Source organism: Colius striatus, chromosome 22 (genome assembly GCF_028858725.1).
Source record: "Colius striatus isolate bColStr4 chromosome 22, bColStr4.1.hap1, whole genome shotgun sequence".
In the NCBI taxonomy this organism is placed as follows: domain Eukaryota; kingdom Metazoa; phylum Chordata; class Aves; order Coliiformes; family Coliidae; genus Colius; species Colius striatus.
In genome coordinates, this window is record NC_084780.1 from 4,104,886 (window position 1) to 4,128,516 (window position 23,631).

The following is a 23,631-nucleotide window of genomic DNA, read 5'->3' on the forward strand; positions in this document are numbered from 1 at the left end:
GTGGGTTTCTTCAACTATGTGGCCTGGTGCCACCACCTTCCCCAGGGAGAACAGGAGTTTGTGGCAGGGCATTTCTCCTGGGAGGAAATGCTTTGAGGGCAAGTTTCTCAGCGTAGGAGAAAGCAGGGAGCTGTGCTGGGGAGAAGAGAGGGAGCAGTGGGAGCACGAGGCTGTCCCCTGTGCTCTCCTCTGCTGCCTTCCCCTCACTGTGCCTGATGCCTCCCTGGTTTTGCACGATTTCTCTGCTTTCCTTATTAACTACCATGTTTTACTCTGTACAACAGTTTAACGTCCTGCCCGAGTGCAGCCACAGCCGCTTCCCCTCGCCCGGGCTGCGGCTCGGGGACCTTGCGCTGTGCAGCCCTGCTCTCCCCACTGTCCTCCGTGGCACTCGTGACACGCGAGGCAAACGCCTCTGGAGGAGCAGCCCTCACCTCGGGCTCCCGGCAGCCCCGGGCCGCCCGCTCCGAGCTGCGGCGGCCAGCGGGGCCGGGCCGCGGGCACATGGCTGCGAGCGGGCCGGGAGGGCGCCCGGGCCCCGCGGACTACAGCTCCCAGCGCGCTCTGCGAGCGGTGGGCGGGCGGCGCCTCCCCATTGGCCAACGGCGCCCCCGATCCGCGCGGGGATTGGTCGCCGCGCCCGAGCGCCCCGCTCCCCTGCGGGGCCGTGGGCGGAGGCGTGGGGTACGGCGGCCGCCGAGGCTCCGCGTTGGAGGGGCTGACGCTCCGCGTCCCGCCATGTAACGCGCCGCCGCTCCGCTCCCCCGTCCCCACCCCCTTCCCCCCCCCCGCCGCCGCCGCACTGCTGCTCGTCGCTGCTCGCCCGGCTCCGCCCGCCCGGGATGGGGGCCCGGCGCCCGGCCCGCCGCGGCGGACCCCGGCCATGAAGGGCGGCGGGGGAACCCGTCCCAGCACCTGCCCGCCGCGAGCGGACTGCGACGCCCGGGGACCGGCGGGGCTCCTCCTCGGTGAGTGGGGGTGGCCCTGCCCGGCCCGGCCCGCCTGCGGTCCCCGGGCGCAGCGGCGTGGCTTCCGCCTCGGAAGCGAACGGGCTCCGTCCGTTGCGGGGGAGGCAGCGGAGCGGGGGGCGCCGCGGAGGCCCGGGACGGGGGGTCGGGACCGGCGCTCTCCGGGGGCGGCGAGGAGGGCTGCGGGGATCTGCGGCGCGCCGCCGCCCGCGGGGGACGGTCGGGACGGAGCGCCGGGGGCCGCGGGACCCTTCCCCTGCTGGTGCTGCGGGGTGGTTGCGTGGGGGCGGCTCTGCGTGCGGGGCTCCGGCCGCGGCGAGAAGCCGCGAAGCGACAGGGCGGCCGCGATCCGGCGGAGGGAGAAGCTCCGCGGGGCCCCACGGCTTCGTGGCGGGGTTTGGCGTTCGAGCAGGGGGCCGAGCCCTCCTCGGGGAACGGAGTGAGCCCCTCGGCCCTTGCGCCCGGTGCCGGGGAAGGGAGCGAGGGCCGGGACCGAGCGGTTGAGGTGGTTTTTTTTGTTGTTTGTTTCTTCCTGACTCTGCTACTGTGTTGGTTTTGGTGTTTTGTTGTTTTGTTCTTTCTTTTTAATACTTGTGTACTCATGTCTCTGTGAAATGGATGGCTGCCTGCCCACATCAATAAGTGAGTCCGTGGAGAGAGCATGCAAATACATGCTGGTGCATTTGTATTGCTTTGTATGCATATAGACACACACACAGACACACACGTACTGTCTACTGGGGATTTTTGTTCTCCACAATACTTACCTTATTTTCACAGACCGACTTCTAACGATCCCCATTGTGCTGTTGCCTTGTGGGGGGGAGGAATCCGGAGCTCTGCCTTCTGAGAGGTGTCGTTTTTAAGTAGCAGCTCCTGAGGAATAGAGGAATGGTTCTGTGGGCGAGGGCTGTGTTCAGTGGGGGCAGGATCCCAGTCATTAGCATTTCTTCTTCAGCATATTCGGAGCAAACACGATCCCCTGCAGCAGGCACAGCCTGCCTGACAAAGCTGCTGGGTCGTGATTTTTGTCAGCCTGTTTATTTTTAGGGTCTTAGTGCCTGTTTGTAGAGAATAGTTGTTCCATCGTCATAGCAACCTGGCCGAGTGTATTATAAACATTATTAAAGGAAACCTTTTCCTTCTTAAATGGACTTCCTTTGCATAATAAAGTTAACATCCCCATGAAACGTTTAACCTTTTGTGTGGGGTTTACTCCGTGGTGTGAGGTTGGAGACCTGACCCCTTCCAAAGCACAAGGATGCTTCTCCTTTCCTCAGAGGCACAGTGTCCACTGAAGCTAATTTAGTCTGCTGTTGGTAAACATTCCCCTCAGCCCGTTGTGGTGGCAGATAAGGACGAGGCAAGTGTAATCCACTTAGAGAGGAGCTTCCACTGAAAGAAGTGTTTTTATGGATTAGTTAGAATCAATCACATCAGTGTCAGAAACCAAGTAACTGATGAAAGGCATTTCAGTTTGGAAGTTTACCATTTTAGTTGTCCTAAACCTTCCCATGCTCTCATGTCCTAGAAAGGGAGGGACAGAAAAGGGAGACTCTTCAAAATACAGAAGAGCAAGGAAATACAAGTTCTGCTGTCCATAAAACTAGCTATGGTTGGCTGTCAGTCATCCCCAGCCAGGGATGGGGGATCAGAATGGAACCATTTTTGTCAGGATGTGCCAGGCAAACCCATAGTTGATAACAAAGCAGGTACCATTGTCTCTGATTCAAGATTCAAAATGCTTCTGCCAGCTTGAGTCTTCAGCCAGAAGCAAGAAGTGTATCATAATGCCCCTACTCTCCTTCATGGCTTGTTTGGTGATACAGAAAGGTGGAGAAGACTAGAAAGTACTTACCAAGAAAAGGAAATACCTGTTTCTCAGGAAGTAAAAAGCTGAAAGAACTTGCTCCTAAACCCCCAAATATTTGCTACCCCTTAATTTGATGTAAAGAAACTTCTTTTTTAGCCAAGAACCCTAAATTTATTGCACTGTTTAAGTAGATAAAGCTGTCAAAGTATAGGATTAGGCAATGAAAACTCTGGAGCAGCTCTTATCATGAGGACATCCTCCAGCATTTCCTTCCAAGGAACTTCCTGCCTTGATAACCACGGCTTCTTCAGAACAAACTGGTTTTCCTGACTGCTTTGGAAACAACGGTGCAGTGAAAGCCAGAGCCAAGGGAAAGACAGGAGTTTACTGGAGTCTAAGGTGGCTTTTTATTTCTCCTTCTTGCCTGATGTTAGTATTTATTAGAGAAGGTATCATTTGATTACTACTTGGAAAGCTGCCAGGTTCAGGAATTCTTTAAGGGTGGTGTTGCAGACCTGCATCTCTAGTTTTAGCTCCTTGTAACTTTAGTTTACACAGGTGACAGGCTTTAACCTGGTAATTCACACATTTAGGGGAAGTAAGCTGACAAAACAATTGATAGTGATGGTAATTAAAACACTTTTACAATGCTCTGTGTGCTCTGGAAAAGCACTAAATGCTCTCACGTGGGTCTCACCACATCAGAGTGTGTCATGAGCAAGGTAGCTGCACTCTGAACAGACTCAGCTTTGGACAGGAGGTTTCTGTTGAGCAGCAGGCTCAAAATTGATAAAAACTAGGAAGTGCTAGTTTGGGTGAACTGCAGTCCCAGGAGCTTTGGAATATTTAATGAGAGATTTATCAATAGTGGGGTATTTTAAATGCTGTGCTAATGAAAATGCTGTTTGGTTGTATGTTGATAACCACTTAATTAGATACCTGATTGCCAACATTATATCTCTCTGACCTTTTATTGAAATCAAAGGATTAGGACAGCCATTTATTTGCTCAGTTGCCTGGACAAAGATACTGAAAAACCTGCTCTGAAGTTAACCCTGTTTTGAACAAGGAGCTGGGCATGTCTAGATAAGAGAAGACTGAGGGGGGGAATCTCATTAATAGTTACAAATATCTCAATGGTGGGTGTCAGGAGGTTGGGGCAGCACTTGTTTGTGTTGCATCCAGGACAAGGGGTGATGGGATGAATCTGGAACACAAAAAGTTCCATTTAAACATCAGGAAAAACTGTTTCAGTGAGGGAGCCCTGGCCCAGGCTGCCCAGGGAGGGTGTGGAGGCTCCTTCTTGGGAAGTTTCCAAACCCACCTGGACACGTTCCTGTGTGACCTGATCTAGGTGGGAGCTGCTTCTGCAGGGGGGTTGGACTGGATGATCCCTAAAGGTCCCTCCCAACCCAGAGCATGCTGTGATTCTATGATTCTATGTGACCTCCAAAACTCTCCTTCAACCAAAGTTACTCTGTTTATTTTCCTGGAACAACTATCACGGCCTTGTGTCCACAGGAACATTGCACAACGTAACGGGAGTTATTGTCTACAAATTCCTTCTGTTCACACACCATGGCCATCTTAAACTGTTAGGAAACCATGGGAACAGATCTGCACAGTAAAGCCTCAGCAGTTCAGCTTTGTGTGTGTGCAGAGTGCTCTTGTATGCACAGCAAGTCTGACTTCCCTGGAACTGTGTAAAGGTTTAACTTACCTGCTGGCACCACGAAGTGTGGGGTCCCTGGGACTGTCTCTGATTTGTTTTGTTTGTGGTTTGGTCTTTTGGGGTTTTTATTCAAATTGTTTGTGATCTGAGGTTTCTGTGGCACCCTGTGTATTTCCCTCTGCTCTGTGCTGCTTCCAAAGTCATCTTTTGAGTTATCTTTCCTATGCGACCTGATCTAGGTGAACCTGCTTCTGCAGGGGGGTTGGACAGGATGATCTCTAAAGGTCCCTTCCAACCCCTGCCATTCTGTGTCTGTCTGTAAATACCCACACAGCTGTAACCATGCCATTTCAAGCCGAGGTTGTGATGATTTTGCCTTTGCTGCGTAACATCTGTGTGACATCCTCTCTTTCCTTTGCACCGCCTTTGTTTCTGTGTGGCTTCTGACAGGGCTCTAGACCTGACAGCTTTATTCAGTCCATCTGTAGAAGTCATCAGGCTGCAGATGCTTACAAGAGCCTGTTGGAAGAAACTGAGGTGAAAGATTACTTGAGCTGTTCTTGGTGTTGAGGCAAAGCACAGGAAGTCTGCCAGAAGGCCGTGAGGACGCGGGTTAGGGCAGACCTCCCCCTCATCCTGCCTCTGCAACCTTCTCAGGGCCTGGCTGGCTGCTGCCTCTTTGGCCCACAGAAGTGTCCTGCTCCTTTTTGAGCACAACGTGATGAACACTTGCACTTGTTTTGCAATAGTAAGTATAGCTGCTGGCCACAGGAGAGATTACCATATGCCACTTCCTAACCCTTCCCTCCCATCTGCTCTACCAACCAGTGATTGCTCACTCTCCTTCCACAGAAGATGCAAAGCCTCCAGGCTCTGTAATCAAACAGATTGCGTGGAGCACGTTGGGGTACAGATGCATGAAGTCACTGGTAAAGATGTGTATCTCCTGTCCTGGCTTTTCTTGTAAACTCAAGGCTTTGTGAAGTCAAGGCCTCAAACAAAGCTGCAGCAACCTCAAACAGAGCTGCAGCAACTGAGAAAGCCCAAGTTTTGCAGCTCTTGTATTTAGAGTACTGCAGCCAAATTCTGTCAGCTACTCAGTATACTTCAAGGGTCATCTGTAGGCGTCAGAGAAGATCTCAAGACAATAATAGTGCTCTATTTTAGCACACTCATTACAAAGTATAACTGCCCTCTGCCTCTAGCAACTATTTTTTCCCCGTTCTCGGCTGGTGCAGAAGTGGAAAGCCTGTCGTCATAAGCAGCAGTGTTGCCTCTCTGCCTAATTCCCTCATTGTCTCTTCAAATGGCACTTTTTTCCTTTCTCCATGCACTCTTGTAAGGAAAATAACCTTCAGCAAAAAGATGCTTTGCAGTGGCATGCTTGTAATTATTGGTGTATTCATCTTGAAGAAAAAGTAATCAAACTAGGAGGCTTTTTCTGCTGACAGGGAGCTGTGCTAGGAGATTGCTGCCTTTTCATGAAAGGAGATGTAGTTTTGAAAGGAGCTGAAATGCTGTTTGCAAATCCTGAGAGAAGCAGCATCTCACCATTGTTAATGTGGAATAGGAGGGGGGACAGTGAGCTCTGATCCCCATCCTGATTTCTTTGGTTTCTCTAACTAGTGGGCCTGTAACATCTCTGAAAAGGGTGAGTGTTGCTGTGTGGCTGAATAAAAGGGACAGGAGGATCTTCTGAATCCCTTCTGGTGTCAATGCAGGAGGGGGATTTTTTTGAATATGTGGCACTGAAAGTGGCTCTGGTGTGGAAGGAGCCTCTCTGACAGCTGAGCCCCCCACACCAGGGCTGCTGGACATGTCCTGCAAACCAGGACTAGCAGGAGGGGCTGGAACAACTGCTCAGTCCCTGTGGTTGCAAGGTTTATGAAAGTCATCAGCCACCTTGTGCCCCAGGTGCTGACAGAGGAAGAACCTTTTTAACATGTTTGTTGGTTTTTAAACAGAGAAGTGCTCACCTCACCTGTGCTGGTTTTAATTTTCACATCTTGTGTGATGTTGGTTTTAATTCTGCTGTTTTTTTCCTGAAGAAGCAAGGGTGCTTTGATGTATCCTTTTACTATATCAAAGCAACCTTAATAAAGTTAAATGAGATGTCTTGGTTTACAGTACAATGTTGTCTGCCTTGTACATATTCTACTTCCTCCATTAGAGCTTGCTCCTGGACTCTGTAGAGGCAAGAGCCTCCTCTGATCCCATTGCTTTGACCAGTTTGGAGGGTTGTTTTCTGGCCTTTGTCTGTTTTTTCCTATGGGTGAGTGTAATAAATACTTAATAAAGAGGCACATTCATTCTGTCAGATGTGCTACAACGTGTTCATTGACAGTTGCAAAGTGCTCTCTGCTTCAGTTCTACCACAGCCAAGGAATAAAAACTTCTCCACCCTGTTGTTAATGTGTCTAACACAGACTGTGAGGGTGCTGAGGATATGTGATGTACCCTCCACATGATGGACAGAACCATGGCAACCCTAAAGCCTGTGAAAGCCAGAAACATAGAATCACAGAATCATTTTGGTTGGAAAAGAACTTTAGGCTCATGGAGTCCACCCACATCCCTCACCCTGCCAAGCCCTCCACTAACCCATAGCTTTGCAATAGCTCCAGGGCTGGGGACTCCTCCACTTCCCTGGGCAGCCTGGCACAGGGGCTCACACCCCTCTCAAGGAAACAGTTCTGCCTCAGCTCCAACTTCAACCTCCCCTGGGCCAACTGCAGCCCATTGCCTCTTGTCCTGTCATTCATTGCTGGGGAGCAGAGCCCGGCCCCCAGCTCCCTGCAGCCTCCTGTCAGGGAGTGTCAGAGAGTGCTGCTGGCTGCCCTCAGCCTCCTCTTCTCCAGGCTCAACACCCCCATTCCCTCAGCCCCTGCCCAGCCCCTTGTGCTCCAGCCCCTTCCCCAGTTCCTCTGCTTGCCTCTGGCCATGCTCCAGCCCCTCAGTGTCCTTGTAGTGAGAGCCCAACACTGAACGTGATACTCAAGGTATGGCCTCACCAGTGAAGTAGTAGCTTGATCAGACAGTTCAGTGCAGTCTGTAACTCTACCCCTGGGAGAATGGTCCTTCCAGCCACAAAGCTGCAGCATTTGGCATTCAGGCAGCATGAACTCGTTCTCATTTTGATGAATGCTCGTCAGAACAACATAGCTCATCACTGGGAAAGATGGTTTTAAGAGAAAAAAATGGAGTCTATTGTGTCATTTCAGTCACTGCAGGTGCACTCTGGGAAATGATACTTGGCTGGTAGAGGTCAGGGAGCTTTGAGACAGTGCTGAAGTGCTTCTTACTGAAGGGAGGCAGCCCAATGAAATCAGCATTTAAGTTTTGGGATGAAATCTGCCTGGATTTTTAGTAGGGGAGGAAAAAAAGCTTTTGCCACTCTTAAATTCTGCTGCTAATCCAATTTCTACGTGGTTGCCTCCTGTTGCATCAGTCAGTGCTATTTGGTGCAGTGCTGCTTACGGGTTTGGAAAGTGCTGTAGATAAATGTAGCGTGGGAATAATCACTCAGCTTCATTTTCCTGCTCTTTCTCTGTTAACACATATCACTAGTATTGACAGCTCTGCAGAATGGTAGCATCAAGTCCTTCTGTCTACACAACACCCCGTGCATGTGCATCATCCTGACAGGATAATGAGGCCGTGCTTACGATGCTCAGCAGTGTGCACGTCCTTCTGCCTTGCCAGTAGGCAGATATGAAGTGTTGTTGGCAAATGTGAGTTGGAGGAGAAGTCCTAGAAGAGTTTTACTGTGGTTTCCTGGCCCTGAGTTCCTGTTGGGTTCAGGTGGCATGCCACCCTGCCACGTGGGAAGAGTCTCAAAGCACAGCAGTTTGGCAGCTGATAGTGTCTTAAGAGTACTGAGCAATTATTTTGGGCAAGCATAGAGTTGTGTGTGTGCAGTAATTACCAAGGAAAGCACCGTAGGCCAGCATAACGAGATGATGTGGGTGTCCTTTGTTAGAGATTGTTCCTTTTAATTGCAGCAATTTAACTGACTTGATCAATGGAACAGTCATGTAAGTGTGCCATTAGGCAAGTATTCTTAAAAACAGGCTAAATGCAATGGGCTGTGCCCCAAAAAAGTACCTGCCCTAGAGCACCTCCTTTAAATAAGTGTGCAGTCCTGTGTAAACTGTCAGCAGTAATCCTTTTCCAGGGCTAACTCAGAGTCTGAAGCTCTGACATGTAGACCATTCTCTTCCTTATATAGGGCTGGATAAGTGCTGGGCAGTAATGAGATTGGGAGTAAAAGGCTTTGGTAACAAAGATGAACTGGCAGTCCTGTCTGAATCTTAAACTTATCCTTGTGAATACATGGACTTCAAACAATATGGGCCTGGGTTCTGTTTGCTGAAGTTGGACTTGATGCCTCTGTTTTGGAGCTTCTGCTTGTGAATAGCACTTGGTCACTCAGGCTGCAGACTGACCCAGATGGAACCCCCAGTTCTCCTTAGGTTTGCCTTGATTGAGGTTTGACTCTGTGTGTGTATGTGAAATCTTAAGTTACACATATCAGAACGTTTTTAGTGCAATTTGTGGTGATGATTCTTATTCCAGAGGGGATGTGTTTGTTTTTAGTTAATTGGAAGAAGCCTGAGTTGCATTAATTGAAGCCATTCTGTTCTGGAATAAGAGAATCCGTATGGGATACTGAGTGAAGAGGATTTAATCTGGTTTAATTCACAGTGTATCTTATACCTCCCTTGTGCAGACAGGATTATTGGTGCTCTGCTTAAAAATATCTATGGAAGTACTGTTTTGTGGAGTCAGATATGGTCAAGGAAAAGCGTCATCTCTGTCCTTGCAGAGTTTCTACATCAACAGCGTCTGGCAGTGCATGATTGGGCTGGCAGATACTAGTCCTAGAAAGTCTCAGCCTAAATGACTGACCTAGGTAAGACAGGGCAGGAATCAAGAGAAAAACAAAGGCAATATTTGAAATGATTGTATTTGCTTTCATGTTTGCTCTTAGGAGAAGCAGGGATGGTATCTGGAGGAGAAAGGAGCTTGGAAATAGAGGAGCTCAGGGATTGATTGAGAGTGCTGCTTGCAAAGAGGCAGTAGAGATGTGAACTGAAGGCAAATTGAGTTGTTGTGCACTGACACCTTTGTGTAACTTTAAGCAGTGACCTGATCTGCTGTGTTTCCTTAAAAATCCCGAGGTTGGAGGTGAGGAGGCAGCAAGTGGGTGGTTTCATTTTTACCTGGGCACACCTGAGCTGTTCCTCCTAAAGCAGCACAAGTCAGAGTGGGTGAACATGGAACAACTTAGAAACATATATTTTTTTGGATAGTGACTCATTGCAACTTACCCAAAGTGACCTGATTTAGTTAAATGAGGCTAAATATAACCCATGTGAAAAGTACTGACATGTGGGAGGAGACGCCAGCAGTTGGCTCTCAGCCTCTCTGTTCTGCAGGGAACATCTTTCACGATTGGTGACTAATAATTTTTACTCTTGCTGGCTTTGGAAATAACATCTCTGCTCCATTACCCCCTTCTAGGGAGAAGAAGAAAAATGAGCTGTTGTTAATCTGTTGCCTCTTATCTGCCTTTCTGAATTTCAGCTTACTGCTATGGACAGTGCTATCACGCTGTGGCAGTTCCTCCTTCAACTCCTCAAAGAGCCTCAGAACAAGAATATCATCTGTTGGACCTCCAACGACGGGGAGTTCAAACTGCTGCAGGCAGAGGAGGTGGCCAGACTCTGGGGAATCCGCAAGAACAAGCCCAGTATGAACTATGATAAACTCAGCCGTGCTCTCAGATACTATTATGTGAAGGTAACAAAGTCCATAAACCCACCTCAAATCCTTATCCATCTTACCAGCTTCTAATGAGCTTTGTTTCCTTCTTCATTCTCTTCAAGGGGGATAGGTGTCCCTTCTGTCTCCCAGACTTAAGTAAGGTGCACTGGTTTATATTTAGAGGGTTTTTTTCCTTTCATTTATTATTCTGCTGAATTTCCTCCCCAGTGGTCACTTTACAAGGTTCTAGATGGCTTTGTGCAAAATGTTTCCTTTGACTGATGTCTTTGCAGGCAAATATTAATCCCCTTTCCAGAAGTACATGCCCTTGCAAGGGTTAAAATCCTCACCACACCAGTTTAAACAACAGAATGATTATGGTGAGTGAGATGGTGAATGTTTTACCATCTTGAGACCTTCCCTGCAATTGTCTCTACACTCAGAGGCAACCAAAATAAAGATTTTGAGTGAAGCAGCCCAAAACATACTCAGAATTACACCTCTAATGTGGTGTAGCAAGTTTAGTCCAGCAGAGAAAGATGCTTCTCTTGTTTAGCTGATGTCTTTTAGTAATTTGCAAGAGCCTTTCATCAGCACACAGGTAGTGGCAAAAAGCTGAACTCCAGCCCCACAGTGTGGGAGTTCTAAGTTCCTTCCAAAAAGCCATTTATCCCACAACTGTTCCTGCGTGGGTGTAGGAGGGAAAAAATAAAACAGAGAGTCTCTGAGGAACCTGTCAGTTTGTAGCAGGTGCTGTGATGCTTGGAGTTTAATATTGGGTAACACAAATCTGACTTTGAGCTGGGAGATGTCAGTAGTAATAATTCATAAAGAAAAGGAGAATCTTCTTGGGTCCAACTTGTGTGTGGCATTTTGTTTAGGAGCGAAACGAGTCCGACACGTGGTATTTTGTGGTGTTGAAAGAGCTGATCAGCCTACATTCTGCTGACTGGTTCAACTACTTCATAGAATCACAGAATGGTGGGGTTGGAAGGGACCTTTAGAGATCATCTAGTCCAACCCCCCTGCAGAAGCAGGTCAGCCTAGATCAGGTCACATAGGAACATGTCCAAGTGGGTCTTGAAGAGCTCCAAGGAAGGAGCCTCCACAACCCCTCTGGTAATAAAAGAAAATAGAGGTGATTTGATTGGAATTATTAGCTCCCAGTTCTGCAAACCTCTAAGCTTTAACTCTGCAGGGTCTTCTCTGGGATTATCCTTACAGTACCCAGACCTGTGACCTCTGATGGGGCAATGGGTATTTTTGTGTTTTAAAATGAGGTTCAGTGGCAGTTTGGCAGTTTGGTTCCATTGAGGTTTGGCAGTTTGAAGGCTGTTGTTGGTGTGTTTAATGTCAGTTTAAGCTCACCTGTTTTAGTGTGTTGTCTGTGAGTTCTGCAGAGAATACTTTGGGAGCAGTAACCAGGAGAACAATTATGAATATGCAGTGTGGGTTTAAAAAAGGAAAAGACACGGTTCTTGATGAAAGATTATGGACTATCTGATTCCTCAGTCTATTTTAGGCAGTGTTTGTAGGAAGAAAATTAATCTGAAGAAGGTCTAAATATATCTCATCTTCTTACCCACAGAATATCATTAAAAAAGTGAATGGTAAGAAGTTTGTGTACAAGTTTGTTTCCTACCCGGAGATCTTAAATATGGATCCGCTTGTGGTGGGCCGTATAGAAGGAGACCCTGAAGTGACTGGTTTTGCAGAGGTCAGCAGTGCTGCAAAGGATATGGAAAGCTGTGGGAAGGAGAAGTCTCAGTCATGTGCTAAATCCTCCAGCCGCAATGACTATATCCACTCAGGCTTGTACTCCTCTTTTACTCTGAACTCCCTCAACTCTTCCAGAGTAAAACTCTTCAGGTCCATCAAGATTGAGAATCCAGCTGAGAAACTGACAGAGAAGAAACCTGCTCAGGATCCAACACCCTCGGTCATCAAGTTTGTAACCATGCCCTCCAAAAAGCCTTCCTCTGTGCCCCTGGTCTCCACTACTTCCACGATCTCTGCCGCTTCCACTGCTTCTGCCACTTCAACCACGTCCTCGCTTCCCTTGGGATCAGAAGAAACTCTCCAGACCTTGGAGACGCTTGTTCTACCCAAGTTAACTGTCCCTGAAGCTCCAGCACCTTTGCCAAACTTAACCACCAGCTTCACCCCAACTCCACCCATATCCTCAGTTTCTCCCACTCTTCAGGTTCCTTCCACGCCCCCGTCACCGCCCTTGAGCTCCAATCCTGACCTGGACATTGACACGGACATAGAATCCGTGGCTTCTCAGCAGCTGGAGCAGGCTCAGAGCCTTCAGCATCAATCCCCAGAGCCCAAAGAGCAGGATTCATCTGTGCTGGAGAAGGAATTTGCCAATCACCTCTCCAGATCTAAAAAACCCAAAGGGCTGGAGTTGGCTCCTACTCTTGTCATTACAGGCAGCGATCCAAGTCCACTGGGGATTCTGAGCCCTTCTCTCCCAACTGCTTCTCTTACTCCAGCACTTTTCTCTCAGGTAACCCAATTCCCTTCCTGTTGGGTTTTGGTGGGTTTTTTTTTTTAGTAACAATACTGGTTATGTTATATTTTAAACCAGTAAGGGAAGACAAGTGGAAACTGAATAGTCAGTAGGTTGTATTTTGAGTTCTGAAACTTGAGATGCTGTTCACATTTTTCTCACAAAACAGAAACTTTATTCAGAATTGGAATTGGCTTCCACCTCAAAATGTGCCCAAGTGTGCATGTCAGCCACACATGTCTGTACAGCTGTGGCATGTGCAGGCAAAACCCAAACCAGCACCAGCAGGATCCTTTGTAAATCCTGCCAGGGTGATAGTGAATTGTTTCAAAAACCCCAAACCCTGCCCTTATCCTTCAGGCTGATTCTGAAGATCCTTTAAAACTAGAGACCCATGGAGGTGTCTGTTCAGCAGCTTTCTTCTCTTTGGTTCTATAGGCATTAACTTAAGGCCAGAGTAGTGTGACTTAACAGCAATAAGAACAGCTGCTTAATTTGGTTGTTATCTTTGTGTGGGAAAGGAAAGCTTTTATGCCTCATGGAAAATTTGGAAGAGAACCCACTCCAACTAGGCTGTGAAATTGTTCTGTATATATTTAATCTCCTTCCTGTAATAAATTGGAACTCAAGCAAAACTGTAGGGAAACTACTGATTGAAAAGTGAAATGGCTGAAAACAGGAAAAAAAACCCAAGTCTCTCTTTTGGCACCTTTGGAAGTGTTTGGGCAGTGAACCTGGAACATCCAGGATATTCAGAAGCTGGATGTAAACATCATCTGTTGTGGCTTGATGCTGCCAGTGTCACCCAGGCCATGTGTGTGCCCACTGCCTGCTCCTTGTTACCTCTATGGGCTGAGTTTTCTGGACTCACTTGCTCAGTCCTGAATCGTGGGAGGAGCAGAGTTGCTATAGGTTACAGAGGGGTTTGGCAGCTGTTGGGAAGAGAGGGGAGGGAGAACAGGATGGCTGCTGCTGCTCTGGGCTTTGGAGGGTGCAGGAGGAGGGAATGAGAGTTCCTGAAGCTTGGACCCTGCAGCTGAGATGGTTGTGGCTGGATTTCCGTGTGCTGTGTGTTGCTCAGTGCAGGTTTCACACAGCTGACTGCCTTCATGTGTTTTGCAGACTCCCATCTTGCTGACTCCAAGTCCCTTGCTCTCGAGTATCCACTTCTGGAGTACTCTAAGCCCCGTTGCTCCTCTCAGTCCTGCAAGGTTGCAAGGTGCTAATACACTCTTTCAGGTAAGTTCCAGCAAGTTTAACCCATCTCTCCATGCTTTTCAGCACCTTCCTCACTAGACCTGCAGGAACCAATTAGCCCAAATAGCTGATGGAGAAGGAAAATCGTGTTCTTTCTACTTTCTGTGCCATGTTAGCTTTTGAGAGCATTTAATTTTAGTATTTACCCAGTTTTACTTCAGTATATTGTAAATATTGGTATTTCAGAAGTGTAAATTCACAGCAGTCTGTGCTGTAGTTAGAGATACAGATTGGGGGTCTTTTTAGGTGTGTCCTTCATGTAACTTCACTGGTTGAGGTTTTCCCTGGAAAACAAATTTTGCTACTGTGTTGGTTGTTTTAGTCATTTATTAAGTCTCTTTTGTTAAAAGACATGAGCTAAAATCTCACCACTGATATGAAGAAGTGGTCTCTGTGCCAATGTGTAGCACAGCTCTATATGATCTCCACGTTCTTCTGTCTTCTGTTGTTTGCAAATTCTCAGCTTCTCTGTTTTTAATAAATATTTATGTTTAACTAATCCAGAAGGAGAAAAAAAAAGTCCCCAAATTAAAATATTATCATTTATCTGTAATTACTTGTGCTCTTCCTTCACCTTCCACTTTGGAACTGGAATAACCACATCTGTTGTTAGTCTGCTTTAGGCAAAATTTAACTAGTTGTCTTTTGGGTTTATATCTGTCATCTCCATGGAGATGAAGGAAGTAGCTTATATGTACTGTGAGGATAGGGAATAAACAACTAGGTCTGAAAACACACTGGACATTTTTTCTCTATGAATAGCTGATAATTAACTGAGAAACAATTTGGACCATGGTTTCCCAACAACCTGTGTTAAAGTCACTTACTGGTTTAGGACAGAGGCAGTGCCCAGAGCAGAGGTTCCAGCCTGGGTCCTGCTGGTGACACTGGTTATGATCAGTGGGTCACTGCAGTCTGGGATGCAGGAGCATTTAACAGCTCAGTTCCTTGGGGGAAGCCAAGAAGAATCTGTGACATTTTTGAGGCTTTTTCTTTGTTGTGTTTTGGTTTGTTGGGCTTTGTTTGTTCTTTTTTTCTCCCAGAGGGAGCTTCTACATGCACAGATATGAGAGAAATGATAAATGGAAATGGCCTCTTCCCTAATAATCTTTGTTTTGTCTCTTAGTTTCCATCAGTGCTGAACAGTCATGGCCCATTCACCCTGTCTGGACTGGATGGACCCTCTACCCCTGGCCCATTTTCCCCTGATCTACAGAAGACATAGCACACAAACTCATGGAAAGGACATACTGGCAAGCAAGGGGAAAGATAATGACACTTAACATTTAACCATGTTTTTTAAATGAGCAATTTCTAACTCCACAGAGATTATCAACAATCATCGTTTTTGCCATTCCCAAATCAAAACACCCTTTTTGCAAAATGCCCTTTTTTTGAAGACCCAGGTTGGGAATGTGTATGCAAAGGCCTTAATAGGAGCTGCAGCTCCAGTCTCTTCTCTTCCCTCCTTGGTTTGGAAGACTTCACTATGGTCAAAGGGAGTTTGAGTTGGTGTTGCAGTAACTGAGTCTGCACCCATTGCAGTGCACAGTATCGAAGTCTTTCCTCTGTGACTCTTGGGAAAACCCCTCTGTTCTCCTGCTTCCTGTGCTTGGCAAGAAGAAAATCTTATCATGATCGAAGCTGGCATTTCAGGAAATGCTTGGAAAAGGGGTGTGTGCACTCAGCTTTGCCTTTGGGGCCTGATAACTTCTGCAGCAACAGAACAGCCAGCGTCTTTTCTGCTGTAAAAACATCTTGTCTTTTTGCAGGGAGAACTTTTCAAGGGATATTCAGTGATTGTGTTACTGACATAACGAGACAATTTTTGAATGGCATTGTATACTGGCAGTCCAGCCCCTCAGAGAAGTGCTCTGGCTGACTTCTGGAGGCTTCCATGCCCTCCCTTCGGTGAGGAGGCAAGGTCTGGAGGCAAACGAACGGTGGGATTAGTTCCTTTCAGTTCTCAGAAAGTTCGAATGCTGAAGTCCAAACATTTCTTGTGCCAGAGGCCTGTTACAAAGGCTGTAATCTCACTGCTGGAAGATTAGCAGGATGGTGGATTTACACATGTGGTTTTGAGGGTGTGTCTGTGTTTGGTGAGGTTGCTGCCTGATGCTGGAGCTTCAGACCCGAGCAGTGGGTGAGAACAGTAACGTCTGAGCATTAGGTGTTACTGCTCTCTTCCCACAGTTGAAGTGGAGAAGCTCTTCTACCAGCTCTTAACTCAAGTTTGGCATTAGATCTATTGCTTTCTAAATTTGTGGAAGCACTCAGTCCCAAAATAAGTCAGGCTCAGTGTGTACAGGGAGCTGAGAGGGGTGCCACGGCCTCGTTGTACATTTGGGCTTGCATTCCTTTTCTTGGTGCCCATGTGTGTGTGTGGATTAGTACAAGATTACTTTCTAGAGCCATTTGAAACACTCATGAAATGGAATTTGTAGTTAGGTTTTTACACTTGAGGAGGCCTTTTAAGAGAACTGAGGAATGGAGGAGAGAGGCTCCTTTCACAGCTCCTCAGACGCTGGATGCCTTGACCTGTGCCCTTCCACTTTGGGCATCTGATATCAGGCAGCAACTTCTGTTTGCTACTGTGTGCATTGAGTTGGTGACATAAGACAATCTCCTCCATAAAGTACCTGCTAGAAAACAGATGGAGACCATCTCATCCCTTTGGCATCCCCACAGGCTGTCTTCAAAGTTGGAGTGAGCAGAGGAAGATTGTCCCTTTCCAGCAGGAGGAGCTGACAGTGCACGCTGTATATATCACACCTGTCTCATGGATACGTGGGGAACTCGAGCTTTCCAGAGTTTTCCTTTTGCCACTTTTGCAGACTCTGAATTCACCCTCAAGCCTGTGACAATACCCAAGACTTCATTTACTGCAGTGACGTTATCTTTCTATATTCTAGCATTGAAATACGTAAACCACTTAGGATGTTCCTGACACCCGAGACAGGGGGGTGTGATGGAGTTGCTTTTTGGGCATTGTTCATCCAGAAAGTCCCCTGCCTGGTGGGAGGTGGGAGACAAGAGAATGCCTTCTTTAGGTGGAGATGGCAGGGAAGTGAGCTCATGGGAGTGAACCGTCTTCCTGTTGGGTTACGTCAAGAGGCATAATACTGCTTTGTGTTTTAGACATCAGCAGATGCAGGATAAAAGTTCCTGTGCCAGCAGCTCTTAAAATGACAATGTGCAATATTGACCTTTTTCTTTTTTAAATGCAGAAAGCAAGCTGCAGATCATAATTAAGAGCAGGCATCTGGAATTTTCTGGTTTGCATGATGGCTTATGAGTCTGCTTTAGAAAATATATATAGCTATATATAAATAGCAGCACTTTTAATGGTTGTTTTAGGTTGGCCAATTTGATGCCCACCAAGTGTGTGGATTTGAGAGCAACATTGCAGACTAGGATTAGAGTTTAAAACTAATTAATGAGCACTAAAGACTTGCAATTTAATTGCTTCCCTTCCCTTGTCCCCTATGGAGAAAAGCCAAGTTTATTTGTGTAAAAGTTGTGTGTGTGCACACATGCACTTAATTATTTGTAAACTTTTATCACTTTCATGCATAGGTATGCAGGAGAACCAAATGCTGACGTAGCCTGTGAGTTGTGCTTGGCCTGGTTTCATGCTCTTCTCCAAGCAGCTTTAAGATTGCACTGCCATAGCTGGTGGAGACACACATTCACCTTTGGGAATACCTCCTGCAGAGAACAGGAAAATGCAGCCTTGTCCGAGTTGGTTTCAAGGTGGTAATATCCAGCTTCCTGACAGATAGCACTAAGGAGATGATTGCTTTTGCTTCTTAAGCACCTGCCTAGGAAAGTATGTCCTGTACAGGATTATAATCTCAGGAGGCAGTTGGGAAAGCAGGTTGAAAAGGGAGAGGAGGGGAGAGAGGAGCGCCTTGCTCACCTTTTCTCCACGGCAACTTTCAGGTCACTTAAGGTAATATTATCTTGTATATATGCTGCCTCATTAAACACATATTTACTAACAAATATGTAACTGCCAGCTTTTTTGGGTCACATTCCTGACTGAGCTTGGTTCTGTGAATTGCTGGTGCTCCACTGGCTCAACTTCAAGAGCATTTTGCAGCTCGTCACAACTTGTTTTTACTTTAGTGTAGGGAAGGTAGGGGTTAATGTAGGCTCTCTTTTAATTATCCTGGTTGTCTGTTGTATGGGAGTAGTACCTTGTTGGTTTAGAAAAACTACTAGTTGCAGCATTACAGAACCAATCTCTTATGTTCCAGTTGGTGTTGCTGAGGTAGCCATGGTGGTGGTGGACTGGATGAGCACAGAAGCTGAACATCTGTCCTGCTTCTGGAAATCTCTTGTTCGTGTCACTGCTGCTGTGTGACAGCACTGTAGAGCTGGAAAGCTTGCACTGCTGTTGCTGGGTGTGCTCTGCCTGGCTCTTTTATTTAGTTGAGATCCTGAGCTGTCAGGATGCCAGTAGCAACACGTGCTGCTAGCAGAAACAATCCATTGAAAGCAGAAACGTGTTCAGGATCCCCTGAGGTTAGAGAACCATACCTGTTCTGCCTTGGCTGTTCTCAGAGAGTGTGATCCTAGTAATGAGGGCAATGGAGGAAAGTTGGTTTGGTTCCTTGTTATTGTTGTTCTTAACAGCAGCTTCAGTGTAGATACTTGTTTCAGAAGTCAGTCTGAAGCAGTGGTGCCTGAGTGTAATTCCTATGCAGTGTCTTTGGCACATTCAGGTTGTGTTCTGCAGTAGGGCAGGAAGGAATAAAACTCCTTGAGTTTGAGAATTCATTGTTTTAACTTAGGAGCATCCTAAGACTTCAGTACCCACATACTTTGGTATCATGGAGCATGCATTACAATATGAAAGGCTTTGGCTCTTCAGTGGTTTGTTTGGGATCATTTCTCCCTCTGGTATGTTTTCAAACCTCAGATAGCCAGCAAACAGCTTCTCCTCATTTTCTGTAGCGCTCATTTTAACCCCAGTGAAGGCTGCTTGTGTTCCTTTACACACCTTTTCAACATGCAGTGAGGTGCATTAGTGTCAGATCCCCTCACAACACCAACTTGCACGGGAGAACTTCTGCAGGCTGAGGTGGGATGAGAGAGATAGCTTCAGGTGAGCACATGGGCAGAGTTCTGACCCACTTTTGTAGCATTTTTTCTAGTGCTGAGATCAAAACCTAGAGTTCTGAGAGTCTGTTGGTTTATTCCTATCTCTTTTAGTTCCCTGTTTCATAGCATTTTTGTATTCATGTTTTACTAGACAACTTAACCTCTTCCATTTTTAATGCATCTTTGTTTACAAGACACATCTCAGTGTTGTATCAAGAGGCTATCTTGGTATTGTCAGCTCTGAAAATTAACTACATCAGTAGTTAAGGAACATTGTCCCAGTTGACACGTATTTAAAACTTGATGTTTGAGTTTTGAATGTCCATAATGATTTTGTTCTGTTTCGTTCCTTAGTTCTCTTCTTTAAGAAATTAGATGTACCTTCTGACCTCTGAGGTCCTGGCTATGAATAGTTTATTTTGTCTTAATGATCACAGTGTGGTGTTGCAAACAAAACAGCCCAAGCCCCACAGGACCCTGCACTCGGCAGATCAGTCGGAAGTCCGTTAGAACCGCAGTCGTGTTGCTTAGAAGCTATTTGAGGTGTTTTAAAGAGGTGTCTTGCCTAAACAGGAATTGTTTATGGCTTGGTTTGAATTCAATTGAACGGTAATTGGCAATGGCTGCTGTTTTAGTCTGAACAACATTAGCAGATCTGCTTAGTGTGGAAGCCTTTGGCTGTCGCCGTCGAGCTTGAGCCGTGGTTAACGTGTGACATGCTGAAGCTGATCTGCTGAAATCAGAGGCTGTTGGGTGAAGATTAAAAGATAAGAGGCAGTGGCAGTTGTTTCACACAGTCCTTCAGGGCTCTTACTGCAAAAGGCTTTGACATCTGCGGTCACAGCATTCCCCTTTGTTTGAGTGAGCAGTATTGACTGTGTGGGAGCCCTTCCTAAAAGCTGATTCTGGATGGAGAAGGATTGTTGAGACCAGAACCAACCTGCTTTGAGTTGTAAGGATATCATACAGAAGCCACAGAGCTGCAGTAATGGCAGTGCTGCCCTGTTCCTGCAAGCTGTGTTTATCATCTGCAGACCTTCTGTTGCAATTCCTTGTCTTGGTGCCATCTAAAGCAGAAAGGTTCAGCTTTGGCTTTGGCTGTCTCATGGATCTCGAACTGAGGAATGTGGGTTTTTTTGCCTTTATATGAAGAACAAACAAAAATAAGGGAGAACATGTTCACTGCAGAACGTTGATTGTTGCTTTTGGAGGATGCAGCTTTGCTGACCTGTAACCTTGCTTTGCAACCAAAGCCAAAATGTGACCTGCAAGGTAAGAAAGCTGGGCAGGGCCCACTGCTTTGTCTTGGCTGTGTGTGTGTGCTAACGTTGTTCCCTTTTGGGACAGCAAGGTGTTTTCTTCATATAAATTATTCTACCAAAAAAAAAAGAGGAAAACTGACTTAGAATTTCTTGTTTACCCCCCTCCCAAAGAGTGTGGCAGAAGACTTGGACTGCAGAGCTATTCCAGCCATCTGATAAAAGGCACGTTTTGAGAGCTGAAACCTTCTTTTTTAGATGCACCATGTAACTGAGACTGGAGTAGCTCTCTTCACGTGGACACAGCTGTGTGCACACACTCACTGCTGGGGGATGTGTGGTCATTACAGCCTCTGGCTTCCAGGTTTGTCTAAATACCACTGCCAGTGGATGCTCAGAGCAGCTCCGACACCCTGCAGTTGCCACTTCTCAATGTTCTGCACACGCTGGGGAGGTTTTTCGAGGGCTTTGTTCCTTGGTTTGTTTTTATTTAGTGTTCAGAATACCACAGTGTGGACTAATGAGTTGCCAAAGGTTCTTTTGAAATGCATTTGATACGGTTGTGTGCCACATCTGCCACTGAAAAGTGTCTTAATGTGTGTGTCAGTAGTTCAGTGTCCACGGAACAAGTTGGGGTGTCTTTGTTACATAAAACCATTGCTTCTCCCTTGAGACCATGAAGGTTTTCATCTCAAAGCAGGGTTTGGGTTTTTTTGGCAAGGAGGTATAACAGGATAATTATGAACCTTCAGAAAACAAGAGGTCTTTAGTGGAGACTGAGCTGTGAGGAGAGGGGAGGAGAGAAGGTGGCAGGCGTTGTGCTCGGAGGCCCTTGCAGTCCTCGGGCAGCACATGCAGCAGTGCTGGACTAATAACTGGAAGCTGTTGGGTTTTATTTTTGTTGTTGTTATTTGGGCTTTAATTTCTTTGTTTTTTTTGAACACAGGATGGCTTTGAGGACGGCCTCTGCATGGTTCCTAGTGTGTGCTGTGTGCTGGGGGCAGGGTGGGGGTGGGTTTACAATACCTGGGGTTGCTCTGGGCTCCTTGACCTGTGTTGTGGGGTTTTTTTTTTTGGCTAGCATGTCTTAAAAAGAAAATCTTCAGGCTTTGAAAACTGCTTTTATAGAATTGTGTTGACTTTTTGTTCTGCTGTTGTTCAGTTGCACAGAGTTTTATATATATGATGTAATAGTTTTACGGTTAATTCTCTGTGAACAGGGTTGAGATTATTCATTGTAGTTTTAAAAAGAGAAATAGAAAAGTTGTATTCTAAAGCTCCCTTTAAAAGAAAACCAGATCTTGTTTGTATTCTGTTGCAGTGTTACCAGATGGCCTTATGTACGTCACAGTGTTTTGTGATAAGTACAGTAGCACATTTAATGCTTATCCTCCCCACCCCCCCTCTGTTTTTATAGCTGAGAAGTATATTCTTAATAATAGAGGTGAATCAACAGGAATATTCTAGCACCATGCACGGTGAGGTCAGGGGTTGTCTCTGCCAGTGTGTGTGAGGGCAGCTGGAATGAAGCCAGAGCTGATGATGCTGAAGAGGGGTTGTTAACTAGCCTGAGACTCAGCCTGGGGAATTCTGAGCATCTCTGAGCGAGCTGGTGGCAGATGTGAACCCTCTGCCAGGAGCTTGTAAATCAGAAAAGAGCTCTTGGCTTCACTGCAGTTGGCCTCACTTTGCAGCAGCTGTGAAGATGGGCTCTGCAGCTTTTCTAAAGGCTCAGCTAGTCAGGGGCTGGAAGTTTAGCTTTTAGAGAGCTTGAGCAGCCTCATCAGCTGGGGTCATGTGTGAGGGCTGTTGCTCTGTTTCATTGTTAAAGTGCACATCTGTTTTGGAAAGTGACTTTCTGATGCCTTCAATGTTTACCCCTCAATTGGATTTTCAGGTTAACCCGGGTTCTTTGCAACAAGGTGACGTCTGCAGTGCTGTTTATACCACAGCAGCCCTGACACCTGAGCTTTGGGGCAGACCAGGCAGACCTTCCTGGCAGTTAGAACTGACTCTTTGAACTCTGGATTCCATTTTACTTTCTTGTAATTTAATAGAACCATCAGTGGTAAAAACTCCATTGAAAGCAGCAGAGGTAACGTTTTCAGTTACTCTTTCCAGAACAGAACTGCATTTTATATATATATATATATATAACTATAAATAGATATATATAGTACCAAGTCAAGAGACAAAGCAAGTTATGTTGTAGTGAGTTGTCTTAACTTCCTACACTGGAGACTTTTTCTAGACACAGGCTTTTAGAGACAACTGTAATTCTCCGCCGCCTCGGTGCCCTCGTTACAGTTGGGTTGGACATTGCCTGGGAGGGAATAACTTCTCAGTCCAGCTTCTCTTTGAAAAGAACACCTTCTCATAAGACTGATCTTAATGCCATTGTGGTGGTTTTTTTAAAATGAAAGAAAAAAAATCTACTGGTATGTGATGCAAGTACATAAATAGCCAAAGTTTTCAGTAATTGCTCAGTGTTACTAAATTTGCTTGATTTAACCTTCCAAGATACATTAGGAAGACCTTCAACTTGTTAATAGATTGAAAAGAAATCTCATGGACTAGATATGCAGTTCTTTCAACACATTTCAGGTTTGAATACACATTTGGAGGCGAAGTTCAGAGATGCAAAACCTCACTTTGGAGGAAGTGCCCTTGTACCGACACTCGGGAGTAACAAACGCTGCTTCTGAAAGTGGTGTGTTGGCAGTTGTTATTCAAACATCACCAAGGTCTTTCCTGAGGAATCAGGTGACTTTTCTATCGCTTCAATTTTTGTGCAGAAGAAGAAATAATGAAATCAAATCAATGTATTGCAATCTTTTTTAAACATAGGGTGGGAACAGTTAGAGAAAACTATTTTCTGTAAGAACTGACAGAGGGATTTGCTTTGTATAATGCAAGCTGGCTTTAAAAACAAACAGCATTGTAGCAAATTATTCAAGTCAATCATATGTTAATAGTTATGTGCAACCAGACATGCAAAACAATTGTATTTTTTTAAATAAATATTTTTAACAAAAGTTTCTGATCTTTTTGATTCTTTTTCTTCAGTAGAGGAAATGGAAAGTTCCAGCTGCCAGGCACCTTGCTGGGTGCTAACGGGGGAGTTCACAGGCCTGGAGCTAATCTGTGCCCCTTGCAGAGACAGAGCTGGAGGTGATGGTCTGGCCAGTACAGTGCTGCATGGCCTTTATGCCAAATCAGGTACCATTCCCTTCTGGTGAAAGTTTCCTTGGGTGAGTAGCTCCATTCTGGATCTT

General features: G+C 46.2%; 1 protein-coding gene across 2 annotated transcripts; it reads left to right on the forward strand.

Moving 5' to 3' along the window:
- The first annotated feature begins 696 nt into the window (after positions 1–696).
- On the forward strand, positions 697–23,391 carry ELK4 (ETS transcription factor ELK4). 2 transcript variants are annotated; one of them, XM_062013384.1, is made up of 5 exons: positions 697–968; positions 10,040–10,255; positions 11,808–12,731; positions 13,857–13,973; positions 15,118–23,391. In XM_062013384.1, exons 2-5 carry the CDS (start codon positions 10,049–10,051, stop codon positions 15,214–15,216), a joined length of 1,347 nt encoding a protein of 448 aa, XP_061869368.1. In that variant the 5' UTR covers positions 697–968; positions 10,040–10,048; the 3' UTR covers positions 15,217–23,391. The 2 variants fall into 2 exon arrangements, with proteins under 2 accessions (XP_061869368.1, XP_061869369.1); XM_062013385.1 differs by lacking the exon at positions 697–968 and adding an exon at positions 1,222–1,473.
- The last annotated feature ends 240 nt before the right edge of the window (positions 23,392–23,631 follow it).

What these genes read in the sequence shown, in the direction of transcription:
- ELK4 (XM_062013384.1), top strand. Translation starts at nt 10,049, where the DNA reads ATGGACAGTGCTATCACGCTGTGGCAGTTCCTCCTTCAACTCCTCAAA. An exon ending in TCAGATACTATTATGTGAAG is followed by an intron (nt 10,256 to 11,807) that starts GTAACAAAGTCC and finishes TCTTACCCACAG; the next exon opens with AATATCATTAAAAAAGTGAA. An exon ending in GTGCTAATACACTCTTTCAG is followed by an intron (nt 13,974 to 15,117) that starts GTAAGTTCCAGC and finishes TTTGTCTCTTAG; the next exon opens with TTTCCATCAGTGCTGAACAG.